Here is a 19,688-nt window from a genome sequence, read left to right on the forward strand (position 1 = left end):
CTTGCCTCCATCAACCCTCAGTTCTCTGTCATTAAAAGTCTCTTATGGTTTCCCTTTTTCTTTCTTTTTCCTCCCTTTCCATTAGTTCATCTCTTTTGTTTCTTAAATTCTACATATGAATGAAATCAAATGGTATTTGTCTTTTTCTGACTGACTTATTTCACTTAGCATTATGCTCTCTAGCTCTGTGTCATTCCAAATGGCAAGATTTCATCCTTTTTGATGGGTAATATCCCCTTAAATACACACACACACACACACACACACACACACACCCATATTTTCTTTATCCATTGATCAATTGATGGACACATAGTCTCTTTCTATAGTTTGACTATTGTTGATGAAGCTGCTATAAACATCGGGGTGCATATGTCCCTTTGAATTTGTTTTTGTGTAGTTTGGGTAAATACCCACTAGTACAATTGTTGGATCATAGAGTAGTTCTATTTTTAACTCTTTTGAGGAACCTCCATATTATTTTCCAGAGTGTCTGTACCAATTTGTATTCCCACCAACAGTGCATGAGGGCTCCCCTTTCTCTGCATCCTCTCCACAATCTGCTTTTGTTCTTTAGCAAGAAATGCCCAAGAGCGATTTAAAAATACTTGGTTGTGGTGATGGCGGCTTTAGACATTATGGCAAGTATGAAGTGCTAATACTGTATTCCATATTTGGTGGGATGAGTAGGATGTATAATTGGTAGAGCTGGAATTGTGGAATTGTCTAAGAGAACCTATGTAGATTGGCTTTTAAGATGTTTTTAATTTTCACTGTCCCTTTGACAATTGTGAAGCACATACATGCTTTTGCATGTATGGAAAATTGTATTAAGTCAGATATGGTATCCTTTCTGCCATGTTGTTAGGTTTTAAAGAACTGTAGCAGAGGAAAAGGATAAAGATATCTCAGTGTCAGGTAAATTTAATAAAAATTATGGCTCAGGCTACTTTTGTTTTCCCAAATAAATTAATTCTTACCTACTTTAACTCATACTGTGGTACCTTTTGTGGTTAAAGTTAGTAAAGCCTGTGCATCTTTAACTAAATTGGAACAGGTTGCTCAAACAATAACTCATTTTTTATTAAAAAACAGATATGAAATGTTAAACATAACATAGTATAGTACATAACCTATGTTGAAGTAATTTTTTTTTTTAAGATTTTATTTATTTATTCATGAGAGACACAGAGCGAGAGGCAGAGACATAGGCAGAGGGAGACGCAGGCTCCATGCAGGGAGCCTGATGCGGGACTCGATCCCTGGACTCCAGAATCACACCCTGGGCTGAAGGCAGGCACTAAACCGCTGAGCCACCCAGGGATCCCCTTTGTTGAAGTAATTCTGCACTACATGTCTAAGATTCTAAAACTTGGTGAAACTTTTTTTTAAAATCTCAAGGCGTTTTATACCTGGTCTCCCAACAGTTTCTAAAATATGTACTTTTCTAGCTATAGGCTCATAATAATTTCTTACTTATAATGGGCTATAAAGTACTTTGTCACATTAACTCATTTGGTCATCATAGTAGCTCTGTGCTTTGTTTCTCAAATGAATCATCCTAATAAATACTTACTCTTTGTAGACAGGAGGCTAAGGACTTGAGGCTTCCAGTGGATAATTAATTCAAGTTGTGAAGATTTGAGAATGATGTATACATTGTTGGCACTGTATGGTGGAGGTGTGCCTTTTTTAGGAGTAAGGTAAAACCCAGGGACCCAGTCTGAATGAGTGAAATTCTCTTTGTTTAGAGTTGTAAAAGAAAGTTGTCTTTTTAGGGTGGGGGTGAAGGAGTGGGAGGGAGGAGTTTCATTATAGGGTTTCTAGAAAGTCAGGTTGCTCCTTCTAACTTCTATTATAACACTCACACTCCAAAAAATCACAGCCGCCTCCCTGGGAAGCCCAACTCCTTTGTTCTTCCATTCCTACCTAGAGTGGTTAATGTTGTGGGTAAGGGTGGCTCTTAATATACTCATTAAGTAATGTATAGAAAAGTACCACTGCAAATGATAAGACTGTTGTTAGACTCTTTAGATACTAGTATCTTATAAGAAACTGCTTTTTTATTATATAGGAAATTTTTTTTTAAGTAACCTCTGTGCCCATTGTGAGGTTTGAACTCATGACCCCTAGATCAAGAGTCACATGCTCTACTGACTGAGCCAGCTAGGCACCCCTGTCCTTGTGTTTTGTTTTTTAATGATATTCTATTTATTTTCCAACTTTTATTGAGGTATAATTGATAAACATTGTATATATTTAAGGAGTATAATGTGGTTTGATACATGTATAAATTGTGAAATTTAATTTAATCAGTTAATTGATTAATACATCCATCACCTCATATAGTTTTTTTTTCATGGTGAGAACACTTAAGATCTACTCTCTTAGGAAATTTCAAGTATACAACACTGTATTATTAACTATAGACACCATGCTGTACATTAGATCCCCAGAACTTACTCATGACTGAAAGTTTGTACCCTTTGACCAGAAACTTCTTCAAAACATTAATTTTTCTAAACTTGTAATAGTAGTCAAATGTTGCAGAAAAATTTCTAAAACAAAAATGTGTGACTGCTGTGAAAAGTGATTGCTACTAAAGGCAACAGAGAATCATTGAAGGTTTTTATAGAAAAACAATCTATGAAGAGTAACATCATGGTAATGAGCAATGTGGAACTAAGTGAAGAAGATAGAAGCTCGGAAAGGACTTTTCATTGACATAGGAGAGGGTTCATAGTTTCAGATGTGAATAAGTTTAAGGTAAACCATGTCATCATAGAAGGTCGTAAATTACCTCATCTGACTTTTTCTTTTTTAAAGATTTTATTTATTTGAAAGAGAGAAAGAGCGAGAGAGAGCAAACATAAGCAGGGGGAGTGGCAGACGGAGAAGCGGACTCCCACTGAGCAGGGAACCCAAAGCAGGGTTCTATCCCAGGACCCTGGGATCATGACCTGAGCCGAAGGCAGAGGCTTAAGCACTGAGCCACCCAGGCGCCCTGTGACTTTTTCATTTTTATAAGTGAAAAAGTGAAGGTTCTAGACAATTGAGTGGCTTAATGAAGGTTACAACTGGAGTTAATTGCAGAGTCCTATCTAGATTTCAAGTCTTCAGAAGTAGCCAATAAGAGTAGAAATACTCTTAAAATTTTAGGGTGTCAGGGAGTGATATGGCATATGTTCAAGGTAGCTTTTGAAAATAAGTTTATTTTTTGGTATAAATCCTATTGACTTATGACCTGCCATTGTTGTATGATGAGGGTAGAACATTGTCTTCATTGTGTTTATTGATAATGTCATGGAGTTAAAAAAAATATTTCTGGTAAAATACAAGAATGACCTATCCCTTTTGAGTTTCTCAGCCCTCACACAAGTATAAAAAGTTCTTTAACAATGTACTTTTCAGTCATGTTACTGAGAAATGTTCTCCAAGATGCAGCTTGCAATAGGGCATAAACTGTTTGAGGGTAATTTAGAGATGGTTGGGGAATACTAATTGACGGTTTGGAACCAGCTGTGAGAATTAGATAGGAAATTGTCTTTCCTTCCTGCAGTATTTTAGACCTATAACTTTATATTTTTGGAAGAGGATTTTAAACATTTGATAAATGATGGATTTTGAAGCTTATCTAAAGTTTATTAGAACATTAAGAAGACTGTAGCCTTAATAATATGCATCTTTTAATTTTTTTTTTTTGCTTATGTGGACTATATCTTTGAAAGTTTTGTTCAGTTTTAGTAAAATACACATAATATTTACAATCTTAACCATTTTTAATTTTTATTTTAAAATTATTAAATTTTATTACATTTTTTATTCTATTTCCAATATAGTTAACATACAGTCTATATTAGTTTCAGATGTTACATTAGTTACATTACTCATTGTTCATCATAAATATACATACTCTCTGTTCCCCATCACCTATTGCACTTATCCTCCATCTTAACCATCTTTAAATGTACAGCTCATGTTACATTGTTGTATATTCAGTCTCTGGAATTTTTTTTTTAATCTTACAGAACAAACTATAGCCATTAAACAGTAATTCCCCATTTTTCCCTCTCTCCTGACTCTGGCAACCACTATTCTACTTTCTATCAATTTGACTACTCTAGATACCTCATAGGAATCCTACAGCATTGTTCTTTTTATGGCTTATTTCACTTAGCATCATGCCCTCTAAGTTCATCCATGTCATAGTATGTGTCAGAATTTCCTTCCTTTTAAAGACCATTATGTGTGTATATGTCTATATATATATATCATATTTTGTTTATTGATTCATATATTGATGGACACTTGGGTTGCTCCTATCCTTTGACTGTTGTAAATAATGCTCCTCTGAACATGGGTGTGCAAACATCTCTTGGAGATTCTGCTTTTAGTTCTTTAGAGTATATATACAAATAAGGAATTACTGAATCATATTTTAAATTTTTTGAGGAACTCCCAAACTGTTTTCCATAGCAGCTGTACCATTTCTGTCCAGTGATGCATAAGGATTCCATTTTTTGTACATCCTTGTCAACATTTTTCCTCCCCCTCCTCCTCCTCTTCCTTCTCTTGTTGTTGTCTTCTTTTAAATAATAGCCAACCTGTTACTGGTATCTCAGTGTGGTTTTGATTTTCATTTCCCTGATGATTGGTAATGTTGACTTTAAATATATGTATTAATTTATTTAAATTATTTAAATTATGTATTTAAATATAAAGTACATGACTTTTCATGTACTTGTTGGTCATCTGTATTTCTTTTTTGAAGAAATATCTGTTTAGGTCCTGTGCCAATTTTTGAATCAGGTTTTTTGTTTTTTTTTGTTGTTGAATGTAACAGTTTTGTGTTTTTGGATATTAACCCCTTATCAGATATATGATTTGCAGACATTTTCTCCCATTCTAGAGGTTGCCTATTCACTGTGTTGATTATACCTTTTGATGCACAGAATAACTTGGTGATTTTTTGAAAACTCAGATCTTACCGGAGGATTACATGGCTCAGAGCTAAAATTTCAGATTCTTGACATTGTATACAATCTGGTTTCTAACTTTGGGTTAAAAATTTTTTTTGGATACATATATATACACACACCACACACAGCCTTCTCCTTTTCCTGCTCAGTGATTTAAACTCTATCCAGAAAACAAAACAAAACAACCCCCCCCCAAACAAAACAAAACAAAAAACTCTATCTGGGCAGAAGTAATTGCAGTCCAGTAAGTGTCAGGATTTATCTTACTTTCTCCTGGATACCTTCCACATTTACCTAGGGAACCTCTATTTTTTCAAAGGCATCTCAAGCATCTCTTCTGTAAAGCCTTTTCTAATCACCCTCTACTTCCCCAGGCAGAATGGAATTGAGCACTGAACTCGGTGTTCTTCTATCACAGCATCTGAAACATTTTAGTGTTGCCTATTTGTTTACCTGTCAGTTTTGCTTTACTGGATTGACAGTCTTTTTGAGCAGTGTTTTTTTTCTTTTTTTTAAATTTATGATAGTCACAGAGAGAGAGAGAGAGGCAGAGACGTAGGCAGAGGGAGAAGCAGGCTCCATGCACCGGGAGCCCAACGTGGGATTCGATCCCCGGTCTCGGGGATCATGCTCTGGGCCAAAGGCAGGCGCCAAACCGCTGTGCCACCCAGGGATCCCTCAGCAGTGTCTTTGTTGTTAGTTTTTTTAGTGAATGTGTGATGAATAATTATTAAGTTAGCCTATTGGATCTACAGAGTTATTCTAGATTAGACTAATTTTGGTTTTCTGTGATACCACACAGGCAACTATTTACAGAATGGTTTTTGGGAGAACATAGCACTCCTTTGCAAGTTCTTGGTTGGCAGTCTTCATTCTCTCCACAAAATTTATAGCCACTTTGTGGCAGATCTTTGTTACTGGGTAGACTTTTGATTATGGCTTATAGTACCATACATATTTTAAACTTAACAGCACCTTTATCCTAGGAAGGTTATTTCTGATTTGCAAGTCTTTTGAAAACACTTTAAGAATATATGTCAGATGGAATTGGTCATGTTATTCCAGATATATTTGCTATCCTTGTTATTGAGGGCAAACCAAAGAGCCTGGGAAATAGTCCTTTGGTTGATATTTAAAACCAAACCAAAACAAAAATTGGTATCTTTTCCCTTCTTCCATTAAGACTAGCTTTTGTTATGAATTCTTGTAATAAATGACTTCATTCAAGTCTTGTAGCTTATGGTGTCCCCTGGCATGAAGATCATGAAAATATTCTACTGGTAGAGCAAATTTCACATTTATGCCATATTCCAAAAAGTCATTAGGAAAAGTTCTAGAGAAAGAACAGTCACCATCAAGTGATATGCTACCAAAAGATGGATTGCTACTATTTTAGATAATTTAGTTGTACCAGTTATATGGGCCTTTTATGAGTTATGTTCTACATGATTTCCTGTAAAACTTTGATTTTAAATGTAAACAACATTTATTTAAACATTTAATTTACTACTAATGTAAATACTGAATTGTTCTGGGTTCTTGTAAGTTTTTACTTTAAATGCCAGAAGTTGTCTCTATATAGGCACATTTTACATTTAATTCAATGGAATAATTTTCATCCCTTCTTGTAGTGACAGTGTTTCTTGTTTCCTGAATGATGAAAAGGTGATTAGTTATGAAATGAGATACCAACTATAATAGAGTCTTCTATAAGTGAAACATTTGAACTGTTCTCCTGTTTTTTTTTTTTGCAAGAGTACTTAGCACTTACACATGAGTTTTTATTACTTACAAATATTGTCAACTGCAAAGGGATCAGTGGCTTACATAATTACATTGGAGTAGTCCAGAATTCATTTGTTTGACTTTTAAATTATTTTGTAATTTGTCTTGGAGTATTGGTATCTCTGAAATCAAGGTATGTGCCGCCCTTTTCCAGAGCGTAGTAAACCATACTATAATATCTTGTCCTGAAATCAGTTGTAAACTCTCCAGCAGTCCTTTAGGTTACTGTGAGGTTAGGGTTCCTGTTCAGTGTCTTCTCATTTCCTGATCTTCTTCACTGCACTGTGATGGTAATAGACTACAGTAATCTCTGAGATGCAGACAGTCTAAAACTGCCTTTAGTTCTCTAGACTTGCACCTTTATTTTTTAAGTAATATTTACATCCAACATGGAGCTCAAACACATGATCCGAGATTAAGAGTCACATTCTGTACGAGGCAGCCAGGCACCCCTATATTTGCAACTTTATGTAATCCTTTGGTTGTTAAAGGTTTTTACTTTTTGAAAACTTCAGTTATCCCTGACAGTCACTTACCAGGCTGGTCTGATGGATAGCACCTGCTCTCCTTTATGGATGTAAACATTAATGTTTGAAACTAAATTAAAAATTACAGTCTAATGTAATCTATAAGGTATTGATCCATAAAATATTCCAAAACACTTTTGTGTTTGTCTGTCAGACACCGTCCTGTTTTGTGGATTGGAAAACCAGATATGATAATGGATATATACACAATCGTTGAGAAATGTCTATTTTGTAATTTGGTTAGGGAGTGGTGGGGAGGGAGACAGGTTAAAAATTACAATAGATTTTGATAAATTCTCTGATAGAGATTAGGAGAGGTTGTCTCCTTATCTGTAACATCATAGTGCATAGATGGGTCGTTTAACCCAGATTTTAAAATGTTGAGATGTGTTTCCAGGAGCAGGTCACATCTGAACTGAGTCTAAGGGATGAGTAGGAATTAGCCAGTTAAGGAGGAAGAGAAGCCTGGAAATAGACTAAGATGATAGGACCAGAGAGATGGGAGGTAAGCCTTAGAATAAATGGTAGCTGTCACTTATTGAGCACCTACTTTTGTGCAGAATGCTACATTATAAAGCTTAAACCACTTACCTCACAGTAACCTAAAGGGCAGGTGCTATTATCCTCTGTATACAAATGAGAAAATAGTCATAACCCTCCTGGAGTTATGACAGGGCTATTGAGTGGCAGGGCTAGATTAAAAAACCTAGCTTTTCTTGGGGGCACTTAACTGGCTCAGTCAGTAGAGCACATGACTCTTGATCTTAGGGTTGTGAGTTCAAGACCCATGTTGGATGTAGAGCTTACTTAAAAAATTAAATGAATAAAAAAATGTTAAAAAGAATGTTCAACCATATAAAAAAATACAAATAAAACCCCTAGCTTTTCTGGCTTCTTGTCTAGGCTGCTTCCTCCCAGGAAAGAACAGGTGGAGGAAATAGTTAAGTAATTGCTATGCTGTTGAAAAGTCATTTGTGCAGGTTAAGTTATAAAAAGTGTCCAGGGGCATTCATAGTGACTTGTTTATTCAAGAGGTATTTACTGAGAGTCTTTTAGGTGCCAGGAACTGTATTAGGCATTAGGAATAAAAGGACACATGCCATAGTGGTAGAGGTAGTAGAAGGGTAAAAGGAAGCAGAGACACTTGAGTGAAAACTGTTGTATAAAGAAACTTGATGGCAAAGGAAAAGATAATGATCTGATAGTAAATGTAGGGGGAATTGCTCTGTGTATATGTGTGTTTAATATGGGAAGTACTTTAATTGTTTACATGCTGGGGAGAAAGAGCCATAGCTGGGGAAAAGTTTATGATGAAATAAACCTTGTGATTGATTGATTCATCAAGAATGCTAAAGAATGAGGGGAGATAGGGACTAAAGTCTGTTAGATTGCACATATCTAATTAAGTAGATTGCAGGATGATCCTCATGTGAATTTGTAATGGCCCTAGAATTTTAGTATGATTAGCTGGCTCTTGGGTAATGGAAACTTGACTAAATAATGAAACTTCTTATTTAAATGATCACTGTGATTCCTTATGTCTGATTTGTGTATCCATCCTTTCTCTTCTTCGATTATCCTGCCCATACCTCCTGTTTATCATAGCATTTCTTATATTACATTAGAGTGATTGATCTCCCCCTCCTAGACCATGTGCTTCTTGGAAGGGAGGATGAGAAAGGCTATGTTTGATGCCACCCAGCATCTGCAATAATCTCACTTTAATAAGTGCTTATTGAATTGATGAATCGTTTAGTGACTCAGTTCCTTATTTGTGCAATTTTTGAGCAGCAATATTTTGCTTTTTAAACTTTTAAGGGTTAGAGGTGTATATTTACTCTGTGATATATACCCTGTAAGGGTGTATATTTACCCTGTACAGATTTGATTTTATTTTATGTAGTTAAACACTTTAAGTTATGTATGCTCAATTTTCAGTGAAAAGAAGGCTTTAAATATTTGGATGGTTGGTTTCATACAACCTTAAGGTTTCTCTTTTTTGAGATTTAAGATTAATTTATTATCAACTCAACAATTGTAATCTATCTAGAAGTGCAGAAATAAGATACCCTCACAAATTTTATTTTGTTTTTTTAAGCTTTGTGTAAAGAGCTAGTGATGCAATTTTAAAAATTTATATTGCCTGTGAGCGTGGTATGTCGCCCCCCTGCCTCAAATATGTTCATTACTCATTGATGTCATGGAATTTTCTTTTTTCAGAATCCTGTCCAAAAGATCCCTGACTCGCATGAAATAACTCTGAAGCATGGCACTAAAACAGTAAGTTTAAAAAATCTAATTCTTTCCTCTCAGTAACAAGGCTCCCATGGAAAAGTGAACCAATGATACATTTATATTAAGGCTAATTATACAATCAGCTGATAACACAGAAGCTGTAGACATTAAAGAAAAAGAAATATTACATTTCTATTCAATCAAAATAACCATTGCCTTTCATTTAAAATAGCAACACTTATTGTCATTGTTATTGTTGGCTTTAAAACCTTGTTCTTTGATAGAGGAACATTACAAGTGAAAAAAAGAAATGAAACTAAAATACAGTTTTCCTTTTTATGGTGTGGGAAAATTTCTCATTACCCTTAGCTTTATTTCTATATCAGTAAAAGGCCTGAGTTCGTTTTTTAGATGAACACTGAGATAAGAAATAAACATAGAATGGTTACTGTACTGTTTTAAGATTATATTACTTAGACTTACAGATTCTATTTTTGTATTGTTATTTTTATGTTAAAGATTAATAATATAAAGTTCTGAGTTATAACATGAAATTATTTTATTGTAAAACCATTAAAAAGTGGTAGTTGAATGAAGGAAACCTCATGAATGAAAGAAGAAAATTATCTTGTTTCCCTTTTCTTTTTTTTTTTTTTTTTAAGATTTTATTTATTTATTCATGAGAGAAACAGAGAGACAGAGGGAGAGAGGCAGAAACACAGGCAGAGGGAGAAGCAGGCTCCATACAGGAGCCTGACATGGGACTCGATCCCAGGGCCCAGGATCACATCCTGAAGGTGGCACTAAACTGCTGAGCCACTTGGGCTGCCCCATTGCTTTCCCTTTTCAATGAAACTGCCTTTTTCTAGATGTCTGACATGTAAAGAAGTAGGAAAATACATCCCATAATGAGGAAAACATCAATCAGGAGAAATAGACCCATAAATGATGCAAATGAGAAATATAGAAGAAATAGAGAAATAGGAATAGAGAAGGATGTCATTTTTCTTGCCCAATTTTGCTTTTGAAAATACCATTTTCATAAAAATATTTGTTAAAGTGTAGTGGATTTATTGTTTTAAATGAAGTGAACAATAAATATTTTAAAATGTCTTAGTTTAGGGACGCCTGGTGGCTCAGGGGTTGAGCACCTGCCTTTGGCTCAGGGCATGAACCCACCATCCGGAGATCGAGTCCCACATCAGGCTCCCTGCATGGAGAGCCTCTACCTGTGTCTACCTGTGTCTCTGCCTCTCTCTCTCTATGTCTCTCATGAATAAATAAATAAAATCTTTAAAAATTAAATGAAATGTCTTAGTTTAAATTTTTACTGTGGTAAGTACTGATGCACGTAACTCACATAAAAAAATGCTTTTTGGGGTCCTCAATAGATTTAAAGACTATAAAGTAGCTTGAAACCGAAGTGTCTAGAACTGCTGCTTTAAGAAACCATTTCCATCTGATTTGAGATCTTATATCTACTTTTTATTAAATCAACATTTTTATTCTGAAATTGTGACAGAATTTTACTAATTTTCATGTTTTTAAGTAAATTAGGAAAGGAAAAGGAATAGTAGACTGTTCATACTTAAACAGAAGCTTCCCTATTATTTAGTTCAGAGATTTTTACAACTGAGAGTGTTCATGGGTTCACATGTTTTATTTAAATATTTCTATTAAAAAAATTTTTTTTTAAGATTTTATTTATTTATTCATGAGAAACACAGAGAAAGAGAGAGGCAGAGACACAGGTAGAGAGAGAAGCAGGCTCCATGCAGGGAGCCTGAAGTGGGACTCGATTCTGGACCTCCAGGATCACGCCCTGGGCCAAAGGCAGGTGCTAAACCACTGAGCCACCCAGGGATCCCATATTTCTATTTTTTTAAATTGAATTTTATCTTTTAAAGAATTATAATTAAAAATATAGTGCCCACTTGCTTTGCACATTAAAAAAATCAATTAGAGCTTCCTTTTTTTTTTTTTACTTCTAAAGGTTTTATTTCTTAGAGAGCATGAGCAGAGAGGGGGTGGGGGGTGCAAAGAGAGAAGGAGAAGCAGACTCCTAGCTGAGCAGGGAGCCTGATATGGGGCTCCATTCCAGGATCCCGAGATCATGACCTGAACTGAAGGCAGATGGTTAACCAATTGAGTTACCTAGGTGCCCCTCAATTAGAGCTTTTAATTGTATTTTTAGGTTACCTAATCTTTTTGCAGTCTTGCCTTTCCCTGCATGTATTTTATTTTATTTAATTAATTAATTTATTTAAATAATAAATTTATTTTTTATTGGTGTTCAATTTGCCAATATACAGAATAACACCCAGTGCTCATCCCGTCAAGTGCTCCCTTCAGTGCCCGCCACCCAGTCACCCCCACCCCCCGCCCTCCTCCCCTTCTACCACCCCTAGTTCGTTTCCCAGAGTTAGGAGTCTTCCATGTTCTGTCTCCCTTCCTGATATTTCCTACCCATTTCTTCTCCCTTCCCCTCTATTCCCTTTCACTATTATTTATATTCCCCAAATGAATGAGACCATATAATGTTTGTCCTTCTCCGATTGACTTATCTCAGCATAATACCCTCCAGTTCCATCCATGTTGAAGCAAATGGTGGGTACTTGTCATTTCTAATGGCTGAGTAATATTCCACTGTATACATAAACCACATCTTTATCCATTCATCTCTTGATGGACACCGAGGCTCCTTCCACAGTTTGGCTATTGTGGACATTGCTGCTAGAAACATCAGGGTCCCCGCATGTATTTATTTCATCTTGTAAAAACGTCAGAGATTAGCAAGGTGACTCTTTTGCCTGGTCTTTTTTATTTATTTATTTTTTTTAGTTATTGGAAAATATACATTCACAGAAGTATAGAGAATGCTAAAAGGAGTCCCCATATATTTATTTCTGAGCCTTACCAGTTATCTACACAAGGCTAGCCTTTTTTCCTACACTTGACATTTCTAGTACCTGCCCCTGAACCAGTCTACTCACCTTTCCATTCCTTAGCAAGACCTAGAGACGGTTTCCTTTGTACCCTACCAGATGATCCAAATCTTTAAGTGGATCATAGCCATGTTCCCTTAAACAGTGTGTAGCACCCAGAAAAACTGGTTTAGTGGAGGAAATTTTCCCCTAGGAATCCATTTCCAACTTTCACTTTTAAGACTGTAGATAATTTGGTTCTAAGTCATGAGTCACATCCACCTCTCCTTTCATTGATATAGTGACATACTGTTAATTTCTCTTTCCCAATGAAAGAATTCACAGCTAAAGCAAAGAGAACAATTTTTAGGTGAAGAGCTGCTTCTTTTCTAGGTTTCCCTTTGAGCTCATTCTTCCCAGCTTGCACTAAACTCCAAATGACTTCCTGGAAGTTGGAAGCTGCTGGCTCCAAGCAGCCCTTTCCGTTTCCCCAAGGACTCTAGACGAATGCCTACAGCTAGTCCTCAGTTCTCCTACCTGACATAGCCCTTTGCCCTTGCTGCTACATGCTGCCAATTACAGTGAGGCAGAGAAGTTTACACCCTTGCATGGAGAACAGGCATTGAACAGACAAGCCACAAATGAATTTGCAGTTTTAAATTGTATTGTAATGGGATGAATACTGGCTCAGTTGGTCATACCAGGAGGAGGACACCTCTTTAATTGTAACAGGAGAGTAGAAGGATAGAGTGGGCAAGGAACATAACTAAGTTTGTAGTTGGGGGCAGCCCCGGTGGCGCAGTGGTTTAGCGCCGCCTGCAGCCCAGAGTGTGATCCTGGAGACCTGGGATCGAGTCCCACGTCGGCTCCCTGCATGGAGCCTGCTTCTCCCTCTGCCTGTGTCTATGCATCTCTCTCTCTCTCTCTCTCTGTGTCTCTAATGAATTAAAAAAAAAAAAGTTTGTAGTTGGTAGTAGCGGAAGTTCAAAAGCTACTGTTTATTTTTATTTTTGATTGTTTTAGGTTTTAAGACCTAATTGTTCGGGCATAAAAATGACTTCGTTTTCATTTGTATGCTTTCTTAACACATTTAGAGTAGTACATATCTAATTTAACCATAAAGTAGATCATTAACTAATTATATTTATATGTAATTTCCTTATATTCCAAAATCAGTGTTTGCAGGTAGTGACTGGAATGTGTAAAATTATTTTGTAAATATCTGGTGTTAACTCAGTAATTCTATTACATTTAATAACATTTTAAGTCTGTCTGTTAGGAGAACTGATTTATAGTTGCTTCCTTTATATAAAACTTTGATCCTTTTAGTATCCTGAGTGTGTGATAATCACATTATTTCTAATGCATTTTTTTCCTTCTGAGAGGGCAGTCAATCCAGGGACTTCCTGCTTAAGAATACTGTTACCGGGATCCCTGGGTGGCACAGCGGTTTGGCGCCTGCCTTTGGCCCAGGGCGCGATCCTGGAGACCCGGGATCGAATCCCACGTCAGGCTCCCGGTGCATGGAGCCTGCTTCTCCTTCTGCCTGTGTCTCTGCCTCTCTCTCTCTCTCTCTCTGTGTGACTATCATAAATAAAAATTAAAAAAAAGAAAAAAAAAAAAAGAATACTGTTACCAATTGGATATTCACGTGTGCATAGGAAAATTCACAGGGAAAGCAGATATTTTATGGAACCAATATAAAAGTGGTATTATAATATAGTCAGTCACTTATATAAGTTCAGCTTTTAGAGTAATTGTTTAAGGTAATTATATGAGTTATTTAGCCACATACACAAAATAATTTCTACTTTGTCCTACTTCATTAAGTGGATTTCTTAACATTCCCTTTTGCATTTTTTCATTTTGGTAATTTTAGATTTGTGTTCTTTGTTATGTAGTTAAAATTAAAAGTTTTCAGAATTTTATTGTAAACCATTTGTAGATAATATAGCTCATGAATTAAATTAAAATATTTTTCTTTATTTTTTTGTTTTGGTTTTAAGTAGTTATTAACAATAATAGAGGAAGAGGCATTCACACAGGAGAAGTAGAAACACAGCTGTGAGCTGTACTCGATCCCAGGGCCCAGGAATACATCTGAAGGTGGAAAAACTGCTGAGCACTTGGGTGCCCATTGCTTTCCCTTTTCAATGAAACTGCCTTTTTCTAGATGTCTGACATGTAAAGAAGTAGGAAAATACATCCCATAATGAGGAAAACATCAATCAGGAGAAATAGACCCATAAATGATGCAAATGAGAAATATAGAAGAAATAGAGAAATAGGAATAGAGAAGGATGTCATTTTTCTTGCCCAATTTTGCTTTTGAAAATACCATTTTCATAAAAATATTTGTTAAAGTGTAGTGGATTTATTGTTTTAAATGAAGTGAACAATAAATATTTTAAAATGTCTTAGTTTAGGGACGCCTGGTGGCTCAGGGGTTGAGCACCTGCCTTTGGCTCAGGGCATGAACCCACCATCCGGAGATCGAGTCCCACATCAGGCTCCCTGCATGGAGAGCCTCTACCTGTGTCTACCTGTGTCTCTGCCTCTCTCTCTCTATGTCTCTCATGAATAAATAAATAAAATCTTTAAAATTAAATGAAATGTCTTAGTTTAAATTTTTACTGTGGTAAGTACTGATGCACGTAACTCACATAAAAAAATGCTTTTTGGGGTCCTCAATAGATTTAAAGACTATAAAGTAGCTTGAAACCGAAGTGTCTAGAACTGCTGCTTTAAGAAACCATTTCCATCTGATTTGAGATCTTATATCTACTTTTTATTAAATCAACATTTTTATTCTGAAATTGTGACAGAATTTTACTAATTTTCATGTTTTTAAGTAAATTAGGAAAGGAAAAGGAATAGTAGACTGTTCATACTTAAACAGAAGCTTCCCTATTATTTAGTTCAGAGATTTTTACAACTGAGAGTGTTCATGGGTTCACATGTTTTATTTAAATATTTCTATTAAAAAAATTTTTTTTTAAGATTTTATTTATTTATTCATGAGAAACACAGAGAAAGAGAGAGGCAGAGACACAGGTAGAGAGAGAAGCAGGCTCCATGCAGGGAGCCTGAAGTGGGACTCGATTCTGGACCTCCAGGATCACGCCCTGGGCCAAAGGCAGGTGCTAAACCACTGAGCCACCCAGGGATCCCATATTTCTATTTTTTTAAATTGAATTTTATCTTTTAAAGAATTATAATTAAAAATATAGTGCCCACTTGCTTTGCACATTAAAAAAATCAATTAGAGCTTCCTTTTTTTTTTTACTTCTAAAGGTTTTATTTCTTAGAGAGCATGAGCAGAGAGGGGGTGGGGGGTGCAAAGAGAGAAGGAGAAGCAGACTCCTAGCTGAGCAGGGAGCCTGATATGGGGCTCCATTCCAGGATCCCGAGATCATGACCTGAACTGAAGGCAGATGGTTAACCAATTGAGTTACCTAGGTGCCCCTCAATTAGAGCTTTTAATTGTATTTTTAGGTTACCTAATCTTTTTGCAGTCTTGCCTTTCCCTGCATGTATTTTATTTTATTTAATTAATTAATTTATTTAAATAATAAATTTATTTTTTATTGGTGTTCAATTTGCCAATATACAGAATAACACCCAGTGCTCATCCCGTCAAGTGCTCCCTTCAGTGCCCGCCACCCAGTCACCCCCACCCCCCGCCCTCCTCCCCTTCTACCACCCCTAGTTCGTTTCCCAGAGTTAGGAGTCTTCCATGTTCTGTCTCCCTTCCTGATATTTCCCTACCCATTTCTTCTCCCCTTCCCCTCTATTCCCTTTCACTATTATTTATATTCCCCAAATGAATGAGACCATATAATGTTTGTCCTTCTCCGATTGACTTATCTCAGCATAATACCCTCCAGTTCCATCCATGTTGAAGCAAATGGTGGGTACTTGTCATTTCTAATGGCTGAGTAATATTCCACTGTATACATAAACCACATCTTTATCCATTCATCTCTTGATGGACACCGAGGCTCCTTCCACAGTTTGGCTATTGTGGACATTGCTGCTAGAAACATCAGGGTCCCCGCATGTATTTATTTCATCTTGTAAAAACGTCAGAGATTAGCAAGGTGACTCTTTTGCCTGGTCTTTTTTATTTATTTATTTTTTTTAGTTATTGGAAATATACATTCACAGAAGTATAGAGAATGCTAAAGAGTCCCCAAATACACTTGACATTTCTAGTACCTGCCCCTGAACCAGTCTACTCACCTTTTTTTTTTTTTTAAGATTTTATTTATTTATTTTTTTTAGTTATTGGAAAATATACATTCACAGAAGTATAGAGAATGCTAAAAGGAGTCCCCATATATTTATTTCTGAGCCTTACCAGTTATCTACACAAGGCTAGCCTTTTTTCCTACACTTGACATTTCTAGTACCTGCCCCTGAACCAGTCTACTCACCTTTTTTTTTTTTTTAAGATTTTATTTATTTATTTTTTTTAGTTATTGGAAAATATACATTCACAGAAGTATAGAGAATGCTAAAAGGAGTCCCCATATATTTATTTCTGAGCCTTACCAGTTATCTACACAAGGCTAGCCTTTTTTCCTACACTTGACATTTCTAGTACCTGCCCCTGAACCAGTCTACTCACCTTTTTTTTTTTTTTAAACAGGTTTCTGCTTTGGGTTTGGATCCCTCAGGTGCCCGTTTGGTGACTGGAGGGTATGACTATGATGTTAAATTTTGGGATTTTGCTGGAATGGATGCTTCTTTTAAGGCATTTCGATCTCTTCAGCCCTGTGAATGGTATGTGTTGCACAACTTAATACCTTCATATTTGAAGATGGAGTACTGTTATCATTTGAATTTCATTTGTGATGCTTTGTACCAAAATACACTGTTTATACGACCATGTGTTACCTTCATTATTTGGATAAAAGAAAAATTTACCTTAAATTTCTTTCCTTCAGTTTTATTAACCTAAATTTTAAAGATGTTTTTAATCTTTTGTTGTTTTGTAAAAAATATTTGTTAAAGTGTAGTGGATTTATTGTTTTAAATGAAGTGAACAATAAATATTTTAAAATGTCTTAGTTTTAAATTTTTACTGTGGTAAGTACTGATGCACGTAACTCACATAAAAAAATGCTTTTTTGGGTCCTCAATAGATTTAAAGACTATAAAGTAGCTTGAAACCGAAGTGTCCTAGAACTGCTGCAACCAGTCTACTCACCTTTCCATTCCTTAGCACGACCTAGAGACGGTTTCCTTTGTACCCTACCAGATGATCCAAATCTTTAAGTGGATCATAGCCATGTTCCCTTAAACAGTGTGTAGCACCCAGAAAAACTGGTTTAGTGGAGGAAATTTTCCCCTAGGAATCCATTTCCAACTTTCACTTTTAAGACTGTAGATAATTTGGTTCTAAGTCATGAGTCACATCCACCTCTCCTTTCATTGATATAGTGACATACTGTTAATTTCTCTTTCCCAATGAAAGAATTCACAGCTAAAGCAAAGAGAACAATTTTTAGGTGAAGAGCTGCTTCTTTTCTAGGTTTCCCTTTGAGCTCATTCTTCCCAGCTTGCACTAAACTCCAAATGACTTCCTGGAAGTTGGAAGCTGCTGGCTCCAAGCAGCCCTTTCCGTTTCCCCAAGGACTCTAGACGAATGCCTACAGCTAGTCCTCAGTTCTCCTACCTGACATAGCCCTTTGCCCTTGCTGCTACATGCTGCCAATTACAGTGAGGCAGAGAAGTTTACACCCTTGCATGGAGAACAGGCATTGAACAGACAAGCCACAAATGAATTTGCAGTTTTAAATTGTATTGTAATGGGATGAATACTGGCTCAGTTGGTCATACCAGGAGGAGGACACCTCTTTAATTGTAACAGGAGAGTAGAAGGATAGAGTGGGCAAGGAACATAACTAAGTTTGTAGTTGGGGGCAGCCCCGGTGGCGCAGTGGTTTAGCGCCGCCTGCAGCCCAGAGTGTGATCCTGGAGACCTGGGATCGAGTCCCACGTCGGCTCCCTGCATGGAGCCTGCTTCTCCCTCTGCCTGTGTCTATGCATCTCTCTCTCTCTCTCTCTCTGTGTCTCTAATGAATTAAAAAAAAAAAAGTTTGTAGTTGGTAGTAGCGGAAGTTCAAAAGCTACTGTTTATTTTTATTTTTGATTGTTTTAGGTTTTAAGACCTAATTGTTCGGGCATAAAAATGACTTCGTTTTCATTTGTATGCTTTCTTAACACATTTAGAGTAGTACATATCTAATTTAACCATAAAGTAGATCATTAACTAATTATATTTATATGTAATTTCCTTATATTCCAAAATCAGTGTTTGCAGGTAGTGACTGGAATGTGTAAAATTATTTTGTAAATATCTGGTGTTAACTCAGTAATTCTATTACATTTAATAACATTTTAAGTCTGTCTGTTAGGAGAACTGATTTATAGTTGCTTCCTTTATATAAAACTTTGATCCTTTTAGTATCCTGAGTGTGTGATAATCACATTATTTCTAATGCATTTTTTTCCTTCTGAGAGGGCAGTCAATCCAGGGACTTCCTGCTTAAGAATACTGTTACCGGGATCCCTGGGTGGCACAGCGGTTTGGCGCCTGCCTTTGGCCCAGGGCGCGATCCTGGAGACCCGGGATCGAATCCCACGTCAGGCTCCCGGTGCATGGAGCCTGCTTCTCCTTCTGCCTGTGTCTCTGCCTCTCTCTCTCTCTCTCTCTGTGTGACTATCATAAATAAAAATTAAAAAAAAGAAAAAAAAAAAAAGAATACTGTTACCAATTGGATATTCACGTGTGCATAGAAAAATTCACAGGGAAAGCAGATATTTTATGGAACCAATATAAAAGTGGTATTATAATATAGTCAGTCACTTATATAAGTTCAGCTTTTAGAGTAATTGTTTAAGGTAATTATATGAGTTATTTAGCCACATACACAAAATAATTTCTACTTTGTCCTACTTCATTAAGTGGATTTCTTAACATTCCCTTTTGCATTTTTTCATTTTGGTAATTTTAGATTTGTGTGGTCTTCTGTTAGTGGTAGTTAAAACATCTCAAAAGGTTTCCTCAGAATTGTTTATTGAAAAAGCTGAATTATTTTTGAAGTTTGATAGATAAATTGGGATGAAGCTGGCAGTTAGATTAAATTAAAATATTTTTCTTTATTTCAAAAGAAACAGCACTTTGTTGTTGTTGTGTTTAGAAACAGTAGTCCTAATAAGTCAAATAATAG

General features: G+C 36.1%; 1 protein-coding gene across 1 annotated transcript in view; it reads left to right on the forward strand.

Annotated features, from left to right (window-relative positions):
- The window catches only part of WDR70 (WD repeat domain 70), a 308,191-nt gene that overhangs the window by 53,814 nt on the left and 234,689 nt on the right, over positions 1 to 19,688 (forward strand). Inside the window, exons 6-7 of the mRNA XM_041749114.1 lie at positions 9,512 to 9,571; positions 17,102 to 17,235. Of these exons, the coding sequence (XP_041605048.1) occupies positions 9,512 to 9,571; positions 17,102 to 17,235 (194 nt within the window). The remainder of the gene's footprint in view (positions 1 to 9,511; positions 9,572 to 17,101; positions 17,236 to 19,688) is intronic.

The sequence above is a fragment of the Vulpes lagopus genome, chromosome 3 (genome assembly GCF_018345385.1).
Source record: "Vulpes lagopus strain Blue_001 chromosome 3, ASM1834538v1, whole genome shotgun sequence".
NCBI lineage: Eukaryota > Metazoa > Chordata > Mammalia > Carnivora > Canidae > Vulpes > Vulpes lagopus.